Source organism: Hippoglossus hippoglossus, chromosome 5, assembly GCF_009819705.1.
Source record: "Hippoglossus hippoglossus isolate fHipHip1 chromosome 5, fHipHip1.pri, whole genome shotgun sequence".
In the NCBI taxonomy this organism is placed as follows: domain Eukaryota; kingdom Metazoa; phylum Chordata; class Actinopteri; order Pleuronectiformes; family Pleuronectidae; genus Hippoglossus; species Hippoglossus hippoglossus.
The window spans coordinates 2,039,201-2,062,363 of record NC_047155.1 but is presented as its reverse complement, the minus strand read 5'-3'; the positions used below and the strand labels follow the sequence as shown (position 1 = coordinate 2,062,363).

The following is a 23,163-nucleotide window of genomic DNA, read 5'->3' as shown; positions in this document are numbered from 1 at the left end:
CAAGCTTCTCGTGAACCAAACACACAACAAACACGGCAGGCAGCGGTCCCATCTCAACGTGCGAGTCATGCTGTTCTCCTCGGCCTCTCAGGGTGGTCAAATTAAATTTACCGACTGCCCATATTTAATAGGATTTCCAGAGAAAACCAAGCCACCCTGTGCAGGAGAAGTAAACACCAGCGATAAAAAGAAGAGACGGAACAACAATAGATAGAGAGCGAGTAGGAGGAGGCTGAGGATCAGGATGGAAATGTGGAATCACTTAGGCCTGTAAAGGGTTAAAGATGGCTACGGGATAAGTGGAGCTCGTTTATCGCAAATTTGACAGAGGCAGTTAAATGGTGAGTTTTCACTCCAGGCCGTCAGTCTGGGGAAGCAGACGAGACTCTGCACTGCTCTCCACACCTCCTGCGCTCCCGACTCTCCCCTGCTCCTCTCCCCTGGTTTATGGCGCCTGCCTCCTCATCTCAGCCCTAAATCTCCTGCGTGCAGCGCCACAAAAGGAGAGGAGGATCTCCCCTCCTGTCGTCCCTCACCTCAGCACTCATCGTCTTCATCGTCTTCTGCTCTGGGCCTGTGAGATTATCTCCTCCACCTCATCCATCCCTGCCGCTGCTGCTTCCAACACCCCCCCCCCCTACGTCGCTGCCCCTCTCACCTCGTCCCTCGCTGTGGAACTAAGTCTTCACCCCGGCGCCCCTGGAGTCCCTGCAGATGTCCGCAGCCTGGCGCTGAAGCGGGCGTTTGCCAGCAGCCCAGATGCATTTGCGACTCTTTGCCATTGTGATGTCGTTGCTGTGCGAGGTGATCAGGATGGGGTCTGGTGTCGTGCAGAAGCAAAGTGGTGAGTGGGCGACACGAGGGTTTTTATTTGGGGGGGGGGGGTTATACATTTAAAAACTTTGGACAAGTGGATGGACTCTGTACGTTATACACAATGGAAACAGGCACAAATTGTTAATCGGACTCAAATTTAAATTCTGATACATCAACGTTGTACGTTTACTACGAGAAAGTTGAATTAATAAATAATGAATAATAGTAATTAATGTAATTTTCACTTTAAAACATTTAGAAAAATTGTAAAAAACTGTAAAATGTCTTTTACCATCATTCATCATAAGACACTTGTTGTTTTTAATAAGAGCAGAGGTTTGTGCTTTTTAATAAACTGTTCTTTTTATAGTACATTTGTGATAGTAAAAATGTAAAAACAGGTTTTTGCCTTAATATCAATTATTTAAAATGAAAATATTAGATAAAAATAACAATATCAATATTTATGTATTTGATCGAACGCAGAATAATGAACAATTAATCCAGAGGAAGAGTTTCAGCGTCCAGATTTAACAATGAACAATCATTTCAATAAATAATATTAAAGAATCTTTTACGACGTCCAGCGGTCTCCATTACCGTTCGACCACTTATTTTACATTTCATGACAACTTTGCTTCAAATCCAGAAACAACACATTTTACTACAACACACTGAGTCCCCCCCCCCCCCCCGACATGTACTCGTGTGCGTCCCAGTTATCTTCCGGCTGAGTTGTTGTGTCGCTGCTCGTTAGGATCTGAACCAACAGACGCTCGACAGTGGTTGGAGATTCTCCTCAGATCCAGATTTGTGGATAATGAATCTTTGTATAATCCTCCTGAAAAAAAGTATTTCACAAAGTCAGTATTTAAAAAAAATCTGAAAATAATATGCAGGTGTTGCATTTAATACAGATAAATGATAAAGATTGGAATTAGAATTTAAATCATAAAATAAAAAATATCTAAAAGTAGAAATCCACCACTTTATACATTATATTTGTAATTTACAATAGTTACATAAAATGTACAAATTCTAAGTGAAAAGCTGTAGAAAATTTGAAAATTAATGTTGACAACTAGACATTTGATGTGAATGGTTCAGCAGCTTTGAGCTCGATACTGTGTTTCAGGTCTGAAAGGTCAAACACTGGTTGTGGCTCTTTTCATTCATGTTGTTTTATTCGTCCCTCTTCAACAATCCCCCCCCCCCCCCCCCCCCCCCCCCCCTGCAACATCTGGACTTGGTTCATTTAGCTGTGAAATAAACACACACAGCTGAAAAGGTTCAGAGCGGGAAAGCTGAACTGTAGAAGTCATCGGGCCATTATCACGTCCATTAGTGCGAGTTGTGTTTTTATAAGATTACTGCAGATAATGTTCAGCACCTGTGACTGTTTTACTGGAGAATTCAGAGGGAGGGACAAAGAAAAACTGGGGCTTGTGTCCAGAGACAAATTCAAACGGTCGGATGTTTGGCTTCAAGTCCTCGAACGCAGGAACTTAACACCTGCGCATCCACAGTTTCTTTAAAGCTTCTTTGTGCCAATTAATAATCAATCGTCACTGGAAATTCAAGGCACCGACAGTGAATCCATGTCATCGTGTGCAAACGTCAAGGTTCTGCTGTTTGAAATGTTGGGTACATACACTCCACTGTCTCATTGGAGTGCTGCTGGAGGAACACAGTTATTTACATATTCTGCTCACACTAAGTTGATAGTTTTAATAAGTGTTATTACTTGAAAGTCTTTATTTATGTGCTCTGATGTTCAGAAACACGTCTGCACAGAACTCCCTTCTTCTTCTGCTCTGCTACAGAACAGCAGTCGTGCTGCACTGACAGAGAAGAAGTGATTTACCCGGCGTCCGCTAAGATGTTAGCATCTTGGCGATATTTCACACTGTGAACGAGGTAAACAGGTAAAACGGGGACGTGTATCGACTTCAGTGTCAAGAGGTGGCGCTAGTGTTGCCATTTACAGCACGAGCAACACAGGGCTAGTAGCATACAACTGTTAAAATGTGTTGTATAAGTTGTTATCTGTTTGAATGCATTGGTTTCGGATCGTTACTGTTTCCAGATGTATCGGACTCTGGAAGAGAAGATGGTGTTAGAACATCTGTACAATCAACAGTCAATGAAAACAGTTTCACTAGTGAGTAGATCAAGAAGTTGATGTGACTGATTATTATGGATCTGATGAGAAAAACACGACACAGACACTTTTGATCTCATTGTGTTGCTCCATTTTGAGGATCATGGTTTTCGGTTGTTTTGCATGATTGTGTTAATTGACAAGAAAGATGAGAGTTGGTTTCTTCCGACATCTGCCAGAACTGAACCAGGAACCTCGGGGTTCCTATCTGCAGACTGATGGTGTCTCGGTGCAGCTGCACAGGATCCTCAGCTCAGCTCAGCAGAGTGAATATGAAGATGTAACACAAGCCGCTCGACCGACGCGCTGCACAAACTCGAGAAGTCACGTGGTGAGAAATGTGTCAAATGGCAGCAAGTCTCAAACGCAGCTGCTCTCAATTGTCTGGACATGCGCACGTGTGTAATTAGGAACCGCACATCTTGTGTTGTTTTATCACATCACCCCCACCTGGCACATTTTTCTAGTTAATGTATACATTATGGTGCATTGTGGGTATTTTGGCTCCATCTACAGAAGTGGCTGCTGTGTGTGTTACTGGAAAATACACCCTAAAACCGAATTCCTTCTGTGAATGGACAAGGGATTTAAATTAAAACGTGGAAAACAAGTGGAGAAACATGGAGGGGTCACTACATGGATTCATGAACACGCTTTGACCTGCGGAGCCACAAGATCTCAACCCAATTGAAAACCTAGGGAAATAAAAAAGCTGATCCAAAATCGTCTGAGAACGAATGAGCGTCGAGAGGCAACAGCCAATCAGCTGGGTCTTGTGAATCGACACAGGGTCCAAGAATCCCTCCTCCATTCTCTGAACAACGTTTACAGTCCGACGAGTTTCTCTTAACACAAGAGTCAGACTACGACTAAGATTAAATTAAAAAGTAGATTCTTTCTGTCACTGTGTTCTCCACACGTACTGGTGACCAGCGGGCAACCAAAGCTTGTTCAAACGTGATTTATCAAACTGGAATTGGAAACCAGGATGCTTAAGGCCCCAATCGAGAGAATCCAAACTCCAAATGAGGAAATATCTTCTGTAAGAATGAGTCCATAGAGACAGACCCAGCATCGAACTTTTAGAGCATTTTCACAAGTTCAAGTTGGGACTGAAGTTTAAGGTAATTGTCTTTGTTGCATCGTTTACATTCAATCAGGTTAGTTGTGATTTCGCACTAAAGTATTTTGTACGTACGTCCTGTCGTCATCACCTACGTGAGACCTTTGATTGACGTTACTTCTTGACGTGTCGTCAGAAACAGTATAAACTTTGTATTTCTGACGCAGTGGGGAGAATCTCAAGAGACTCATTGTCTCCGTTGTCTTTTTGAGAGCAGCATTGAGCTCACCCAACTTTGGCTGAAGCTCAGAATAAGATTCACTTCTTGTCCACTGTTGTCTTTACCTTTTTTCTACCGTCTGTTATCTTTACAGCATCAGCTCAGTGTAAATTCAGTTTTAGGGTGGAAGTCCCGTCTGCGCTCTAGCATGTTTCGCAGAGATCCCAGCAGAGCTCGTTACACCTGGTGCTGGTTAAAAACCCCGTGCAATCCCATGCAAGGTCAGAGGTCACAGTTTTTACGCTACCTAAACCTGCCGCTCCTCTAAAAGTCCCTTAAGCCTTCAGATCGATAGCACATGTGCAGAGAACTGTTTCTCAGACCATGGGTCGGGGCCTCAGAGTGAGGTCCCACAGCTCAGGGAAATGGGTCCCTGGGTTATTCTGAGGAAATCTGCTCGTTTCTTCTCTTCACTGAACTCTTCTTCACTTTCGTCTTTATCTCTTCAGTCTCTACTCTTGATTATTAGAAACCCTGCTCAACTCATACTGAGCCGAGATCACCAGCGTACGTTCGCTGAGCATAATGCGAGTTCAGAGGTCGCCGGTCAGTGCTGCAGATGCAAAGTGCTAATTGGAAATCATCAGTCTTTAAGTTGATCGGGCTCCTTGATTTGTTTTCCCGTGGTTTTTGCTCGGTCGTCATGTTTGACGCTTCTTGATTTTCCCAGACGGACCCGTTCCTCCGGCCGCGTGGCTGAACGCACGGTGATGACCTCCGTGTGTTCACTGTCAATAACATGTCTGAACAGCTTCGAGTGGCGTGACCCCCAGAACACATGTGTCAGCTCCTTTACAGTTTACATTTCTCAACTCAATATGTCATCATTGGCTGACAGGGACGGACCGAGTTCAAAGAAGCAGGGAGAGGCGCAACTTGTTTTTGCCAGAACTCAGACGACCAAACCGGTCCGTCCGCTGCAGCTCTCGCTTTCCCATAACCTCCCTCCCATCGGTCAGTGTCACGTTTAGATCCGTGTGATGAAGGTCTAGAAATATCCGTCTATCGGTGGCGTCAGACTAGTTTAGCTGCCGTTCAACTGGAGGTTCGAGGGCTTTGAAAAGCAGCTGAGTTCTGGATTCTGCATTACTGACGAACTGACCTCATGTTCTCTCTCTGCAGTGCATCAATTAACTAATAACAACTGGTTAATGGTTCATGAACTGGTTCATTCACGTGTGTCAGATATCAGTAACCACATCAAGACTTGAAGAACAATTCTGTGACTTTATTTTATCAATGACAAGGAAAGTCTGTTCATCTGAGAAAGCCTTTGTCCTCAGAGCCTTGGAAACACTTCCTGAGAAGAAAGGAGTAAATCTGCCGAACAGGGGACGACACAGATGAGTAACAGATACTCAACGATTGGTTTAGTGAGATTAGCACCAGAGCACAAACCTCTGCCAAGGACCTTGTCTCACAACGATGAACAAAGAGATGAAAGGAAAATCCTAAATCCTGCTCTTTGTGGGAATCTGAGCCAAAATTTAATTACAGCAGCAGCAAATAGGCCACACCCCCCGTGGTAAGCAAATTTAAAGTCCACTCTATTGACGATGACTCATTGTCTCAACTGTCATTTCACTTTTTTTTCCTGCAGCCTCAGCGTTTGCCTCAGACATTGAAATGTTAGGTTTGGTCTGTGGATCCTCATCAGCTTCAGTTTCTCAATCTTCTTTCTCTTCCTCGAACAAACAACAAACCCAAACGTTAAGTGAGTTGATGAACAGTTAGAATTAAAGGCTTCATGTGGAGTAGGTCCTTTTCTCTCTAGGATCTGAAACATGGTGTCCACGTTGTGCTGTTGCATTAACCTGCCTGCAGGTGATTGTGTCAATCAGCCGATGTCGGGGTGACGGCTGACGGACAAATTGACCGTGATGGATTTTTTATCGTTCACCCAACTTGTTACTGGAAAGTTCAGTATTGATCTGTGATGTCCGATCTCAGTTATTTATTGAAACCTACACTGATTCATTCTGGTCGTTAGTGAGTCCACGATGAACCCAGTGAACCACAGCCTCATTAGCTACTATTTATTTCCTGCCTTTTCCAGAATGTCTTAAACTTTATGGGCTGTCGGGGAGAGCAGCAGTAAAGTTTGGAACAAGCAGTAACATGTATGTGTATACGGCGAGTAGATATATATTTATGTATATATATGTAACATGAGCTCTTAAAGGTTGGACCATTAAATCAATATTTCTTCTTTTACCAGAGTTAATTTATTGAAGTAAATAGTTTTGCTACTTAATTGTCAGCCCCAGTTCCTTTTCTTTCATGTGCATGTTTTAATATAAGAGCATTTAAATCTTTGACATCAGTTATCATCAGAAGAAGTAATGAACAGTACACGGGCTTCATGAACTGTGACCTTTAATGACCTCTGCTGTTGATCCGGTTCTCTCAGAGGCCGACAGCCGGACACTTTGAGGATCAGACGATTGTTCAGACTCACGAACACTCAGCGTGTGTTGGGTGTCTCCTCCTCTGCAGATTTAGTCCATCGTTCCATCCCTCTCTCCATCTGTCCATCCCTCTCTCCATCTGTCCATCCCTCTCTCCATCTGTCCATCCCTCTCTCCCTCTCTCCATCTGTCCATCCCTCTCTCCCTCTCTCCATCTCTCCATCCTTCTCTCCACGTACCGCAAGAAAAGTAAAAGTGACCCTTATCCCCACATTGAAAATGAAAACGAAGCCCTCTCCTAATCCGCGGTGTGTCCTGCAGCCCACAGAGAGACACCAGACGACTGTCGGAGCTGTCTGGAGTGTTCCCGTGACAACGGGTGCGTGCGTTGCCCCGAGCGACTCTTCCTGTTCCTGCAGAGGGAGGGGATGTCTCACCACGGGACCTGTGTCCACGCCTGCCCGGCTGGACACTACGGACAGAGAGGGAAGGACATCAACCGCTGCACCAGTACGTTCTCACACACAGGTTGTTCCCCCGGCAGAGATCTGACTCGTCACGTCTCACATTGTGAGACAGACTCTGTATCGAGGTCCTGCCCCCTGCATGTGCTCGACCAATAGCAAGCCAGTTTCAGCTGTCAATCACTGAACATGAGCCGTTGATCATACATCAGTCTAATCTGTAGAACAGGACCATCTTTGAGAAATATATATTTAGAGAAATTACTTTTAACATTCTGGTCTTTTTTGTTGCTCGTATCAAATCTTAACCTGAAATCTTATTGATTTAAACTCGTAAATAATCTCATTGAGGAAGTGAAGATGTCACAATTCAACCTGCTGCAGTTTAATGAGCTCTCACGTCCAGAGTGACAGCTGCCGATCAAGACTCAGACAGATTTACGATGTCTAATATTTGTTTGTGTCCCTCCTCCCAGAATGCCGCTCTCTGGACTGTGAGCACTGTTTCAGCCGGGACTTCTGCACCAAGTGTAAAGCCGGCTTCCTGCTGTACAAAGGAAAGTGTCTGACGAGCTGCCCCAAGGAAACGTTCGCCCACCAAACCGACTGCATAGGTGAGTCGGACACGTCACGACCAACCACCGGACGACACACAGCCGAGTGAATCCCTCCGACAAGCTCCAACAGCTCAGACCGTGTCGAAGCTTCTCCTCGATTATTATCTACAGGCCGTATTCTTGTCCTGCCACAGTTTCATAAATAACCAATAGATGTTCTGCTCCATTGCCGCCTCATGTGGCTCTGTGCAGCGCTTTCTGCAGCACGCTCACTCGCTCGCTCGCTTGGCCTTTGACCCGGAAAGTTGTTGTCATCCATGCAGATGACGTGAACGCAACTTCCTGGATCTGCATGGACATTTTAAGGGGTTGTTTTACATGTCGCATCCCTACGAATTGAGCTGTAACCCGCCGAGCACTTTTTGCTTAATCCTGCAAACTATGACAAAAACCAAAGTGGAGGTAATCATTTTAAAGTACACAACAGAGCCCAGGCTCCAGACGGGGGGGCAGAATCACGGCATGGCGGTTTTCTGTCAATGAAACTGTGATTATTGTCGTTATGCCGATAAGTGTCCGGCATGTCCATCGTCCTGTGTTAAAGAAGAAGCAACGGTGCAGCTGTGAGCAGCAGAGACCAGAGCAGGTTCCTCCTCTCATGACGAGGAACATGGGCAGAAACGACCGACACAGCACGACACACAGATAATTAGAATAATCCCGTCGACCGGAGCATGAACAACCCGGTTCCTTGTGAAACGTCGCTCTCCACACACCTCAGGAAACCAGGTGTTTGTACGCCGTCGTCCAAATAACCCACAATTCACTGCGTAACACCTGTGTAACCTTTGGTGACTCGTATCCCGTCTTAATGGCCGTGTCAGGTTACCGTCTGACAGGAACAGAAAGCCCGTTGACCTCAGGCAGCATTAAAACGTAGCTCCGCTCTGCACCGTGGGCTTCAGGGGAGAAAGAGTTTAATGAGCTGCAGACCTGCTGCTTTTATCTGCGTCTCCGTGTTCACTCCTCTCGCTGTGTTTCATGTGTGAGCGGTCGAGGGTCCCATCGGTTGTGGTCTGAGGAATTTTCTTTGCTTTACATCGAGCTGCAGATTTTTTTTTGGGGGGGGGGGGGTGAAATAGTGGCTGTTGATTGATCGCACCTGTTTTGGGGGAAACTACACTCCAGGACAGACGATGAAAGAAGAGACGCAACCTTGAAGTGGTTCAGTCATTTCAGATCTTTGCTCTCGAGGAAGTGGTTTTATCCAAGTTTAAACCGTTTGACGCACAATAGAAATGCTGATGATGGGTTTCTGGCGTTTATTCTGTATTTATTTAAAATGTGTGTGACAGCAGTGGGATGTTTAAGGTCAAAAAGAAAAAACACAAAATAAACTTCACGCACATCTAAGCTCCAAATTCTGACTTGAAAGATTGAAAGTTTTCTTCTGAGAACTGTCAAGAACTTATCGCTCTCTTTATGTTTATCTTCCAGGTAAATCTTTTCCAATACGGAGCCGAACTCTCAGTGAAACACACGACTCAGGTTCAGGTTTCAGCATCGATCTTCACATGTGGTTGTGTATCATGCCGCCCGTCGAAGCCAGTGAGATATATGGTTGAGCTCCTCTGTCGGTGCAGTTCAGACCTCCACCTGCACCGGCCGTGGCCCCGGTTGTTTCTGGGCCTCCTGTGCATCACGGTGACGTTAAAGGGTTTCACATCCCACCGGTGCTGCAAACCTCCAGCAAAAAGTCATTTCATCTGAGCTCCGACCACGATAATGATGATTATCTAGAGATGATTGTCTGATCTTGGCCGAAACCGCTGGTTTTTCCGTTGTGGAAAATGTTGCAGTGGCTGATTTCTTTGTGGGTGACATCACTCATCAGCAACCAGCGAGCGTAATGTCCCGTCCGTTTCTTCTGCTGACATTCAGATGGAACCCTGACAAAGTGGTTGCCAGGGCTCTGAAGGAAGCATTCGTCTCAATAGAGTCTCGGTTGTAATTTATTGTTTTCCTCATTTCTCTGAACTTTGTATCCCTGCATGGAAAAGCACGTCAGGCCAGGTCATTCTTTTCAATTAACAGAAAACTTCCTCTGGTTATAGTTCAGAGTCTGAACACTTTCCACCTCAAAGGGTCATTTTAAAACAGTTGTGGTTTCTAAGCGGTGTCAGAACCGAGGTCCGGGATGCCCACGCTGCCGGCCCATGGGCTCGACACGAGGTCGAGCGTGAGGCCGGGTTTGGACAAAAATGTTGGAATGATATTCTGGTTCTGTTCGGTCACATTGATTTAAAACAAACAATAACCCTGTGAGCCAAGGACAGAAAATCACAAACTCAGATTACGATGATTACGTTAAAACATCGAGCTCACGTCGGGATTGGCCACAAAAAAACACAGAAATTGCACCGAAATCTAAATTGGGATTCGATCCAGTTTACGTTGGCCGTGTAGGAACCGCTGACTTGCACCAGATTCTGGTCCACAGCTCTTGGCCTGAAAGTGCTCGAGCCCTTTTCCTCTTTCCCGATATCATCGTCTTCTTCATCCTCAGGAGCCTTAATGCACCCTAATGGATTCAGAACATGTGAAAGTGATTAAGCGTTTCTGCTCTTTAATTTTTTCCCCCAGTATTGTTGTCTTTTAAGAATCTGGTTTTGTCAGATAAAGTAAATGTGGGTCTGTTGTGTGTTTCTCTCTTAGACAACTGTCTCCTGGCTCCGCTGGGAGACTGGAGCGAGTGGAGCGTCTGTCTCCGTGATGGCGCCACCTGTGGCTTCAGGTGGGGGATGCAGACCAGGACTCGGGGGGGCAGGACGCCGGAGGAGAACGCAGCTCTGCTTTGTCCATCGCACAGCGAGACACAAAGGTGCAGGATGAAGAAAAAGTGTCCCACAGGTGAGGACGGACGGACGGACGGAGGTGACAGGAGTGAAGCGTTGGTACAAAAGGGGTTAAAAAGATTTAACAGCTGTTATTTATCATTTCAAAATGGAAGCTTGGGCAGAAACCATTTCTAATCAGTTCCGTCTGATACAACCGATCATTTAGTTGATTTATTCTTTATTGTGTTGGACGGCCAACATCTGTGGATTCCCTGCATTGTTGGGTCTCGTGTTACGAGCTGTTCTGATGCACGTGTGTACTTTATAAGGCCAAGTAGGAGAGATTGGATCCTATAAAAAAACATAAAACATGTGCCCCTTCCAGTTGTGGGCGGATGTTTCCACCGTCCGGCAACATCAGCGGAGAGAGTTTTCAAAAGTCCAGGATTATTGGTGATGAGTAAGAAAAATCATACAATCAAACGTCAGAAGGACTTTTAATTAAATCTAAAATTATAGATATCAAGATGCAGAACTGTGAACACGAGCAACGAGGTGTCACTGTTCCCACGGAGAGTTTCATCAACCGTCACCAGGTAAAGACGCTGTTGGATGTTTCCTGTCCAACGACACAAGAAACGATTTCCCGATGTTGCCATTGACAACAAGAAAATGAAAGTGATGTGATTTAAATTGGCGCTTAGACCCCCTCATGATGTCATCAAGGTTGAACGGGGGCGTGGCTGCACAGTCTAGGAACCCCCCCCCACCCCCCGGGCTTGAGACGCTGGTGGTGGTTGATGGGATCTAGAGAATGAGACAGAGACTGGAGTGAGACTGAGGAAGAGGAGGGTCACAGGTGTTTGAAAAGATGCATCAATATCCCGAGCGGTTGTAGAGTTCATCAGAGGACACACACCTCAAACGTCTCCACTCTCATCCAGACTTTGTCCTGAGAACTGTGGAAGAAAGAGTTACAGAGGATGATGAAGAGATCCCCCTCGTCCTCCTCTCTCTTGCATTTCTTTATGTTGGCGGCTCCCGGGGGTGAGATAGCATCTTAAGTCATCGCACCTCCTGAGCTTCAACTCGTGGTGTAAGCGTTTTACGTTACTTCCATCCAAGGACATCCAGCCTCTCGGATTCGGTTTAACTCGCAGAAATAGGACGAGTCGTGTCCAGGGCGTAATTCTCATCATGTGTTCCGTGTTTCTTCGACCTGAAAATAGACTTAAGACAAGAAAAGGGATATTTTCTAAGCTCTGTTGTGGAGATGCTGTCAGAGTCGGTTAGAATTGCAGTGAGAAGAAAGAAACAGTGATTACAGTCCCTTATTTTTAGGCTTTGCTTCGTCAGCAGTAGAACGTTTGTGTCAGAGACAGTGTCTGGATCTTGTTTTTTAACTCTGCGTTAAATTAACGATGAACGTCTTTGCGAATATATTCCACGACATTCAAAAGAAAAGCTAAATTGGCGGCGATCTCTGCTCCTCCACTAAAACCCAGTCGTTGTTTATTGTTCCATTTTGTTCCACTTTGCACAAACAGCGGGAGAAGCCGATAAAAGAATTTCAACGTGCAGAGGAATGTACGGAGCCGTGTTCTATTTCACTTTTTCCAAAGTGGCGAGAAAGCCAAACGGTAATTTCTCTTTAGAGCTCCGCAAATATTGTGTTTTCAGTGTGTGTGCGTGTGTGTGTGTGTGTGTGTGTGTGTGTGTGCATGCCTGTGTGTTTTCCACAATGGAAGGCATGTCATTTGAAGTAATCATCATTATCATTGTCAGATCGTATGTCCGGTGGCATTAGCGCAGGAAGAAATCCGATCCAGCGGAGTCTGGCGCTGGGATCAGACCCGTGGACCTAATAGCACACATCTGGGATAAAAGGCTGCTGTGGCATCTCCTTGACATTCCTCCGTTGTTCCCGATTAGACGACTCTGCCCGGGTGTTGTCTTATTGTTTTCAGATGACGAGGACGGGTCTCATCTCTCATTCACTCTTTCTTTTTTTTTTCTCACTGCATCAGCAACACGTCACACGAGGGCGAAACCCGGCCGAGGGTTCGTCGCCCGATTTACCGACAATTTAGCATCTTACAGCTAATATGTACGTTTCCAGAGCCACGTCCGTTATCTTATCAGTGACGTTTCATGAGCGGGGGGGGGGGCCCAGCGGTTAAAGACTCCTGATCACAGGTTCGAGTCCCAGTGAAGGGTGCGGAGGTGGAGATGCAGGCGGTGCCGCCCCAGTTCCCTGCAGAGACTCTGTGGTTCTGGTTTAGACGTGCCCTGAGTTCAGTGTTAGCACATCTTCATTCAGTTTGTCAGCGTGCTAACGCCGACCACAGAGAGCAGCTGCAGCCTGGACGGGGGGGTGGTCGTAAAGTAAAGTACAGTCACAAAGAACAAAGAACAGTGGTGGCTGGGGGTCAGAGGTCAGAGGTCACCGAGGGGATTACCATTCATCCCCAGAGAGAGACTCGCATTTCTCGCACAAAATCTCATGGCAGTAAACGTGATGGACGAGCAGATGTCCGCCTCGGGGGGGCAGTAGAGGGACGGTCGACAGATCGCAGAGGTCGTTAGGAAACATCGCCACGGGAACCGTTAACGTCCGGACAGGAATATCACAGCGAGGAAGATGTTCAAGTCTGAGCTGAAGACAGAGACTCCTCCCCAGAGACTGGAGGAGAGACGTGAGGGGACATGAGGAGACTTGAGGAGACATGAAGAGACTTGAGGGGACATGAAGAGACTTGAGGAGACTTGAGGGGATGTGAAGGGACTTGAGGAGACATGAGGGGACATGAGGAGACATGGGGGGATGTGAAGGGACTTGAGGAGACATGAGGGGACATGAGGAGACATGGGGGGATGTGAGGAGACTTGAGGAGACTTGAGGAGACATGAGGAGACTTTAGGGGACATGTAGCGATGTGAGGAGAGACGTGAGGGGACGTGAGGGGACATGAGGAGACATGAGGGGACATGAGGAGACTTGAGGAGACATGAGCAGACATGAGGAGACATGAGGAGACATGAGGAGACTTGAGGGGACATGAGGAGACTTGAGGAGACATGAGGAGACATGAGGAGACATGAGGAGACATGAGGGGACATGAGGAGACGTTCCCTAAATCACAGAGGATGCTGATTCTTTGTTTGATGAGAAGACTTTATCTTGTGATATCTAACTTTTATAGTTTTACATGTTCAACCATCGTGTGACTGAGAAACATGTGAATCAACCAGCAGTTGTATCAGGAAATGATTTTAAACTCCCAGCGTACTGGTGAGTTAATAATAATCCAGACCATGCGTTGGAAACACGTGTCTGACTGGGAGCAGCAGCAGCACCGCAGCTTATTCACCATACGTGCCGCAGATCCGTGTTGTTTGTGTGGAGTTGGCCGGGACCAGTGAGCAGGATCAGGATGTGTGAGGCTAATTAAACGGGGGCACATTAACCCGCAGGAGAATAAAACTGCTCCGTGCCTGCTCGGCCGTGGACTCCGGGATCCGACTCCAACAGACGGTTGTTGTTTTTGTGTTCCTCCGCTCCGTACCCAAGTATTCAGCTCATAAAACAAAGCAGCCAAAAGCACAAGATAGGAGCCTGGAGGCGTTTGATCAGGATTTAGTGCTCAGCATTTCACCTTTACTGCAATTTGGAAAACCAGGGTTTCGTCCTGTCCACATGTTGCTGCGTCCCACGGCCTCCTCTTCTGCATCTCGACCTGACAGACGCGGCTGCAGACACATGCTTGGTGTTAGTGTGAAAGCTTATTAAGTTGTAGTTTATGGCGGTGATAATCAAAACGGACTGATTTACTCGACTCCCTTTTACAGACGGAGCCGCGGCGGTGCAGCTCTTATTCAGGACACAATGCATTTCCCCTGCTATAAAACTGAGGAGGCTGCATAGCTGGTGTTTTACGACGCAGCGCAACACACACGTAAACAGGAGGAGAGCAGTTCTATCTGTGGTCCAAGTGCAGCAGCATCTGTCTCACATCTATATTAGGCTCCAACACACTCTGTCAAATATCCATCCTTCATTATTATTCCATTAGTGCAGCGGGGGGATTGTTTTAAAAACTCTGTTAAGTAGAAATGACACAAGTCACAACAGGAATCCAAACTCCCTTAAAGCCTCTGGAAGCTGCAGAAGAAGAAACAGCCTCGTTCAGACAAGTGATTCCTCTCGGGAGGAGAATCCTGCTCCAGCCGAGCGTCAGAGTTTAATGAATTAAATGAAATAAAAAAAAGGTTCTGCACGCTATAGCCAGCTCGCCAAGAACAAGCTCCACACACACACACAGAGCAGGACGCTGGATCCACAAGTCTGAGTGCTCAGTCAGAAATCACTAACATCCCATAATACTACCAGGAAATGACCCCGGTGGAAATGTGAAAAGAAAATCGGCCTGTATTTATAGAACATCACGTCACATCTTATTTTGATAGGGCTTCAGTGAAAACTGGAGGATAAACGACTTCAAATGTTCAAATGTTCAAAACCCGTTCACTCACTTCTCCCACAGCTCATCTGTTTCCTTCCCCGAGGAGCTCGTTCATTTATCTGTTCATTTATTTGTTCGTCGGCAGAATTACACAAAATATACATACAGAGCAGCTTAACTCTCTGGAAGGTTCCACACCTAACGTGTTAATTTGGCTTCAGTTCTGTAGAGGAGGAGGAAGTGAAGACGTGTCGTCCATCTTCATGTACTGGGTTGTGGACAAGCTGAACACCAGCCTGGTCTCTAATATCAGATCAATACAGATGAGTGAAACGGCCCCCTGCTGGTCAACTGCTCCGTGCTGCATATTTTATATAATTTACTTCTCCCTCCAACAGCTCGAAGGGGGGTGGGGGGGGTGGGGGGGGGGACAGTGATATTACCCAGATCAGTTTTGGAGGCCGGTGGGAATGAGCTCATTTTCTGCTTTGGCACTTTCAGCAGAAAATCTGAACTCAGCTCCTCTCGGTGAAGACCCGAACTGAGGGGGTGTGAAGGGACGTGAGGGGACATGATGGGACATGAGGAGACATGAGGGGACATGAGGAGACTTGAGGGGACATGAAGAGACTTGAGGGGACATGAGGAGACATGTAGATATGTGAGGAGACTTGAGGGGACATGAGGAGACATGAGGAGACATGAGGAGACTTGAGGAGACATGAGGGGACATGAGGAGACTTGAGGAGACATGAGGAGACTTGAGGAGACATGAGGAGACATGAGGAGACTTGAGGAGACATGAGGAGACTTGAGGAGACATGAGCAGACATGAGGAGACATGAGGAGACATGAGGAGACATGAGGAGACATGAGGGGACATGAGGAGACGTACCCTAAATCACAGAGGATGCTGATTCTTTGTTTGATGAGTAAACTTTATCTTGTGATATCTAACTTTTATAGTTTTACATGTTCAACCATCGTGTGACTGAGAAACATGTGAATCAACCAGCAGTTGTATCAGGAAATGGGAGGAGTCCTGAAGGTGCTGATGCTGGGTGTCATTCCATCATGAAGTTACCACGGCAACCGTCATTCATTTCCTCCGTTCAAACAGAAAGAAATTTTCTCCTATTCATTTTTTTTCGGGGGCAGAAGTTAAACCAGAGCTTTAATATTCGGGACTGGAAAGATTATAAAGAACGATCTCACGTCTACTCACAGCTCAGACGGATCCTGCCTGACAGACGGGGAGTTACTCAGATTACTCTCTGCTGCGTCCACATGCAGGAGTGTTCTCATCTGGAAGCACGTGGATCTGGGCGGATCTCACAGTGTAACACAACACACACCGAGAGCCGAAGTGCATTTTCCCCCATGTAGCATATGCATCAAGTTATTGCACAGTGGTCCTGGTGCAGCCTCGGGGCAACCGAACCCTGCACGACAGGTCCTCATTAGAGGACAGGGAGCCGCGGTCTGTCTTCCTCTCAGTCCTCAGTCTGAGAAACGCCGAAGTGAGAGTCGGTAGTTTCTCCCTCCGTTCAGGGACCGACCCGAAATGAGAGAAGTGTGTTTCTAGGTGGATTCCATGAGGTTTCGTGTGCGTGGGACCGATTCACTTTTGTCTATAAAGTCCTTTTAAAAAACGCAGAGACTTCCTTTGCTCCACAGGTGGTCCTTGTATACTCTGTTATACAAAATGAATATATATAATGTATACATCTATAAGTTAACATTGCCTCTATAAAGCAGCAGGTGTCTTTGGTCCTTTGAGATTTATTCTGCTCGACGCCTCCTCAGCTGATCTACTCTACGTGTTGAATGATAATTAGGAGCAGGTATTTATATTTTATTTTATTATGAAGGCAGAGAAGATATATAACGTCTCCCACTGCACCTGATGCTTTATATTTACCTTTACCTTTTGTATCCTTTGGTTCGAGTATAGATAATATTGATATGATGTGATTATTTGTGTGATATGAGACGGACGTGGCTCAGGGGGGAGACTGGGGTTGTTGTTGTTGTTGTTGTTGTTGTTGGCAGGGTTGGTAGTTTGAGCTCTGGTGACCTTCAAGAGTCTTATTTAGTGTCATGAGGTAAAAAACACAAATACATTTACGTATAAATACATCTTAGATAAGAAAATAAACCCTTTTTACATAAAGTGTAATTGCACGTGATTTCTATCAATCAGCCTCAAGATGAAGATGTGGTTTGAAACGTCTCAACAACCATTGGACGGAAAGTCGTGATAGTTTTGTTTCCTTTCGTCGTCGCCAGATTCAGAATTCAAATGATCTAATATCCTCTGTGATGAAGTAGCTGAAAGTCTTCACTCTGTGGATCATCTCAGCATCTAATTGATTTATTGGGGCCAAACGTTGTACAGACACTAATGGCTGCCAGAGGAAGAGTCCTAATGGTCTCGGTGATTCTCTGTTTCTCCTCGAGCACCAACATCAGGTTCACATTTACGGCTCCGAGTTAAATGCCTCAGCGACTCGGATGGATTGCCATGAAATGTGTTATTGACGTTAACGCGCCCTCGGGATGAATTCAAAAGCCAAGTATCATCCTCGGTATTTTTCATCCGCGTCAACGTCGGGTCAAGATCTCACTTTGCAACCCAAATAACTGACGGCATCGGAATCATGTGTCGCGTGGTTTAGCACCAGTCAGCTGGTAGCATGGTAATCATTACACGTGCTAACCATCAGCACGTTAGCATCGTTATTACGTGCGCGTTAGCATGCGATCCAGTGCTGATGCCCCTTAGCTTCAGACAAAGGAGAAATAAACCTCGTTTTATTCCCGTCTGCGACGTCACCCTGGGAGCGTTTCTTCTGAAGTGGGTGATTTCGTGCAGATGCATCTTTTTCCTTCAAGGTCGTCCGGGGAAACTTTTGGAATTCGTCCGGTACGACGGCGGCTGTCGCACTCTGAGCAGGAGACGACGGGGTCGACCCAGCCGCTCTTTGCCGTGTTGCGTATTTGTGTTTCACGTCGGGCTGCATGTTTGTGTGTGAGTCCGTCCACATGGTTCCACGCTGTAATGCTGATTTATCTCCTACCCTCCTCCCTCTGCAACATGTGGTTCTGAGCGTAACTCTGCGTTGTGCAAGGAGTCGGTTCAGGCTCAAGAGGATAAGGCCGACATTTTTTGAAAAATCCTGCGGCTTTTCGTCTTTGTCGAGTAAATGTTCGACCGCGGAGACGACAAATATTGTCTTGATTTAAAGGGTCAGTTGAGTTGTATCGTATTCTCTAATGTGATCCAGCCACACAGAACATCAGAGGCAGAGTCCTGCTGCTGATGTTCACAGCTCGGGAAGAAACAGAAAGTCGAATCTTTGTGCAGTTAAACACAGAAATGTTTTATTGGTCAACTGTTTTAAATCCGTCCACCACCTGGAAGGTTACGATTTGAATCTCCTGTTCAGACCTGGTTCAGGTTAACTTTGCGTTCACGGTTAAAAACAGTTGCTTTTAAATAATTTGATTTTAAAAAACCTCGGTGAAAGTCGCACTTTGTTGGTGAAGCCGGATCTCTGGTGTGAAGGAGGAAAGTTATCTGAGGTTGCTTGTAGACGCAGATTCACTGTGTATTTTTAAAAGCCAATATTCATATCTTATAATGTCTGTTTTTCATTAAAGTGAGATTATCTGACTTTTATTAAGAAGAAATAACATTTTTTCCTCTCGCAGATGAAAAGTGAATTTGGCTGCTGCCGTCGTGTTTGGTCTGGTTATGCAAAAAAAAAAAAAAAAAAACGTTTTCAGACTTTTCATATATTTTTCTATCTTATAGTCAGTTTGCTGATTTAGTGACTCGTCTCCACTTGATCTATTCTCCTTCTCTTTTTTATCAATCACCAATTTTTTTACACAAGCCCATGAACCCATTAAACTGCAGAGTACTGTTCAGGGCCGTGTGTACTTAATGTTGTATAATCATTTTCTCTGCGTGTAAATCGTCTCTATAAATAAAATCTGTGTGCCATTATTCTTCTTGTTATTATTATTAACTGCCCCATAAACACTGGACGTCTCCAGCGGTGACCCGTTGCTTCCCGTAGAGTCGCTCTCTTCTCGCTACACCGCCACCACGGATTATTTCTCATTAGCAAATTCCTGTCGTCACAAAAAAAAATAACAACCCCGAACGTGCCCACGAACAAATAAATCAAAATTTACGTCTCGGTTTCGAAGCTGAGACGTTTTTTGAAACGAAGCTCCGGTTTTGGGGGGGGGGGGCGGCGTCGTCACATCAGCACCGACACCGGCAACACATGGAAGAGCTCAGCGTCTGTTTTCAATGTTGGACTGCGACGTTCACCCGGAAGGGGGGGGGGGAACTGAGTGTGTCCACGTTGTAGTGCGGTCACACGTTCAGTGTGAGGGCTGTACAGAAGTAAAGGAGCCACAAGGCCAGCGTGTGTGTGTGTGTGTGTGTGTGTGTGTGTGTGTGTGTGTGTGTGTGTGTGTGTGTGTGTGTGTCCCTGTGGTTAGGGCTGTTTTCCAGCGCAGCACTTGATTCAGTAAAGATGTCCGAGGGATGTTCACTCTCACACAGCAGCAACTAGTGATGAAGACTTAAGATGAATTTAAATGCACGACTACTGAAGCCATAATATTTTGCCCTCGAGCGCCGCCATCTTGCATCAGGTGACGTCGTTGGAAGTGAGGGTCTGTGCCGCAGCGGTCGGTGGACGGAGCCGCGATGAAACCGAAATGAATCGAACAGATCTTCTCGATTTTAGGTCAAAACAGAAAAGAACTTGATCTCTGAGATTTTCCTCGAACTGATAAAAACATTGATTGTTTGTGATTTGATTTACGGGGGAAACGTCGACTTTCGCTCTCAGGAGTCCGTGCAGATGTTTGCAGAGAAGAATCCACGATGTGTAGTGAGGGACGGACTTTCAGAACCAGCTGCTCCCACTGAGTCTGCTCAACATGAAATAACCTTTAACTTTCTCCAAATGTCTCAGACTTTCTGCCAAACTCCACTCTGTTCTTGTTTGTACCTGCGAGTTTGCAAAACCTCACACATGAATAAACCAACAGAGACCAACACGGACCACATGGACACGTTCAGTTAGTTACGTCCACCAGGAGCACGCACACACTCGGGCTCTGAGGAACATACGAGCAGCACATGTTCCGCTAACACTCGTAATGTGTAGCAAATGTAAACGTGCACACAGGCGACGTGCACAGGCGACGTGCACAGGCGACGTGCACAGGCGTTTCAGGACAGCCTGCCTTCCCAATCAGCAGCACAGCATCCAGAGTCAAAGTGACAGCTAGTGTCAGGGGTCGTGACGGTGAAGAGACGACTGGAGAGGAGGAGGGACGGCCATGGAAAAGGAGAGGAGAGTTTGACTTGAGGACGAGGACGAGGACGAGAGGAGACGAGGGGATTTAAAAAGTCTGATTTGAGAAGACGGGCGCTCGTCTCTAATGAAGGGCAGATGACGGCGGGGGCCTGACGCTGCAGCCTTCCTGTAACTGAAGGGGCAGAGAAGAAGAGGTCGGGTGTAAGCAGAGCTGAACCTCCTCCTCCTCCTCCTCTTCCTCTTCCTCTTCCTCCTCTTCCTCCTCCTCCTCCTCTGACACGACAGATAAACAACAAAATATTATTCAAAGCAACGTGTGAGAAGCAATCGGCAAACGACCTCCAGCCTGGAATTAAGTTCATGTGAGCGTCTGGCTTGAAATCAGGACGTCGCTTTGCACTGGTTTGTGGCTGGAAAGTGGGAATTCCAGCGTTGCCACACACCCCCCTCCCTCCCTCACAAAAAGTACAAGTGATGTGTCCTTGAGCAAATCAGTGCGGAGCTGCAACCAGCCGGTCTGGACCGACGATGGGAGCGACTGCATGACACAGAAAAACACATTGTGTGTCTGGATATCAACACAACATCATGTGTTTGCTTCATACGTCGTGTTTGTCAGCGCCACAGGTTCGATACCCGAACACACTTTACTCCTTCCCTTATTGTCTCTGGAGGTAAATACAGAAGTAGATCTAAGGGAAGGTTTATTTCCCAACATGATACAGAGGAAAATAAAATGTGTTTTTAGGAAATTATTCTGAAACGAGCAAATTGAGTTTACTTCCAGATCCCAAAAAACGTTTTAAAAGTGGGCGCTCACGGTTCCGCTTCATCAAAAACCCCAAAGCTCATCCAGTTTTTTGTTCTCCCCCTTTCCTCTTTCCCTCCTTCCTGGATTTTCTTTTACTCTCTGAAGTCAATCGACGTCTGAATCAAACTCGCTGCAGCTTCTTACACAAAACGACTGCACTTTTAAACTCCGGCCAAAAACACTGAAGCTCTTCCGCATCAAAAGCACATTTTCTATCATGAGACAGTTCCACACACATTCATCACCTCCGTGTGTGTGTGTGTGTGTGTGTGTGTGTGTGTGTGTGTGTGTGTGTGTGTGTGTCCTGATGTCCTTGTGTTCATGTTGTCCCTGAATTCAAAAAGTTTTGATCTAAAACCTCAGACTTTTGAAAAACCCGACAGAGAATCAGATGCGTCTGGGAGTCGGATCCGTTTCGTCACGCTACATCTTCGCTGACCAGAGTTTAAAAGCCTTTTTTCTCTCCCTCTGCAAACTCGTGGCCAAGATTCCCGTCTCCGAGCAGCAATACATCAATGAGAATATTTCACTGACACTTGACCATAAACCTGCAGAATCCAACGTTCAGCTCACGTCACTGTCAGTGTTTTGTCCCGGGTCAGAATCTGAGGCTCACAAACACCTGAGCGACATTTTCCCAGCGTGCAAAAAAAAAAGCTTTTCTCTGGTTTTACACCATTTTTCCCGATGTTTTGATGAAACGTGAACGAAGGAATGCGTAACTCACAGAAACTCTGTTGTCTGTATTCGAACACGTGACGTTGGAGGTGCAGAGCAGCTGTTCGAACACGGCTCAGGTCTGAGGTCGGCAAACCTCCGGCTCTCGAGGCGCGTTGTTAGTGTCAAACTAACGCAAGACAGAGTTACTGGATTTGAAGGTGAACACATGTGTGGTGATGTGTGAGATATGAGGTCACTTCACACTCTGAGGGTTCTCACACCAGCGATGCTCGTTCTCCTTCCAAAGTTCCCTCCGGGGGGAAACAGAACTGAAAAACACAGAACGAGCCTCAGGAGAACACGCTGCTCTGCTCGAGCCCGACAGGCATCCTGACGTTTTCTGGAAGGGGAGTGGGAACGGAAATCTGTGAGTCAGCAGCTCCCGACATTCTCTGGAACGTTTCCCCCCGCCGCCCCCTAGTGAAATATCTGGGAAATGGATTCACAGAAAATAGAAGAATTCCCAGTAAGCGAGTGGACGTGTTGATGAGGTTTCGTTTGACGGTTCGTATTTTCTCATCATGTGAAAGACAAACACCAGAAAACTCTCAATGGTAATAAAAGACTCTTGGATCCAACCCTTTGTCCTGATCCCCCCCCCCCCCCCCCCCCAAACAAACAGACCAACAGAAGGAGAAGTTCTTTGTACTTGTTGAATGTTAAAGTTTGTTAGCTTCGCTCTCCAGCTTCAGTCGTTAAAATCTACGCTGGAACCCCCAAAAAATCCAGAATTTACTGAAAACAAAGCTGGGATTCAAACCCACAACTGAGAAATGTTGCCCTGGACTTCATCGTTGGGGCTCTTGTACTTTCCCCCCTTTCCCCCATAGAACCGAACCCATACAGATCCAGGGTCAGCGGGGGGTCAGCGGGTCACAGGCCCAACGTAGACGAGCAAAGACAAAACAAAAGCATTTGCACCATTTAACGTTTTTCTCTTTCATTTTTTTCACTCTAATCTTTTATCCGTCAGAAAGAAGACAGAGTAAAAAAGGACTTGGAAGAAAGAGGGAGAGAAAACTCCTGCAGCTCCTCAGCAGCAGCAGCGCCGACGCCGACTCGCCGGGAGGAAGCTGAGAAGGTGACGGACACGCGACGAGACGAGCGACGAGACGAGCGACGAGACGAGCGACGAGACGAGCGACGAGACGAGCGGCTCAGCACGACACGTGTCAGCGATTTCAATCTGAGACCAAATCAGTGTTTGAGGATGTTTCCGATCAGACTGTTCGTTA

General features: G+C 46.3%; 1 protein-coding gene across 1 annotated transcript; it reads left to right on the top strand.

Moving 5' to 3' along the window:
• Positions 1 to 654: 654 nt before the first annotated feature.
• Positions 655 to 22,948, top strand: rspo4 (R-spondin 4; the record flags this gene model as incomplete). The annotated part of the gene is made up of 5 exons (XM_034584836.1): positions 655 to 844; positions 7,050 to 7,238; positions 7,669 to 7,806; positions 10,465 to 10,659; positions 22,902 to 22,948. Coding segments are annotated over exons 1-5 (654 nt in total), but the record flags the coding sequence as incomplete, so codon positions are not given.
• Positions 22,949 to 23,163: the final 215 nt, after the last annotated feature.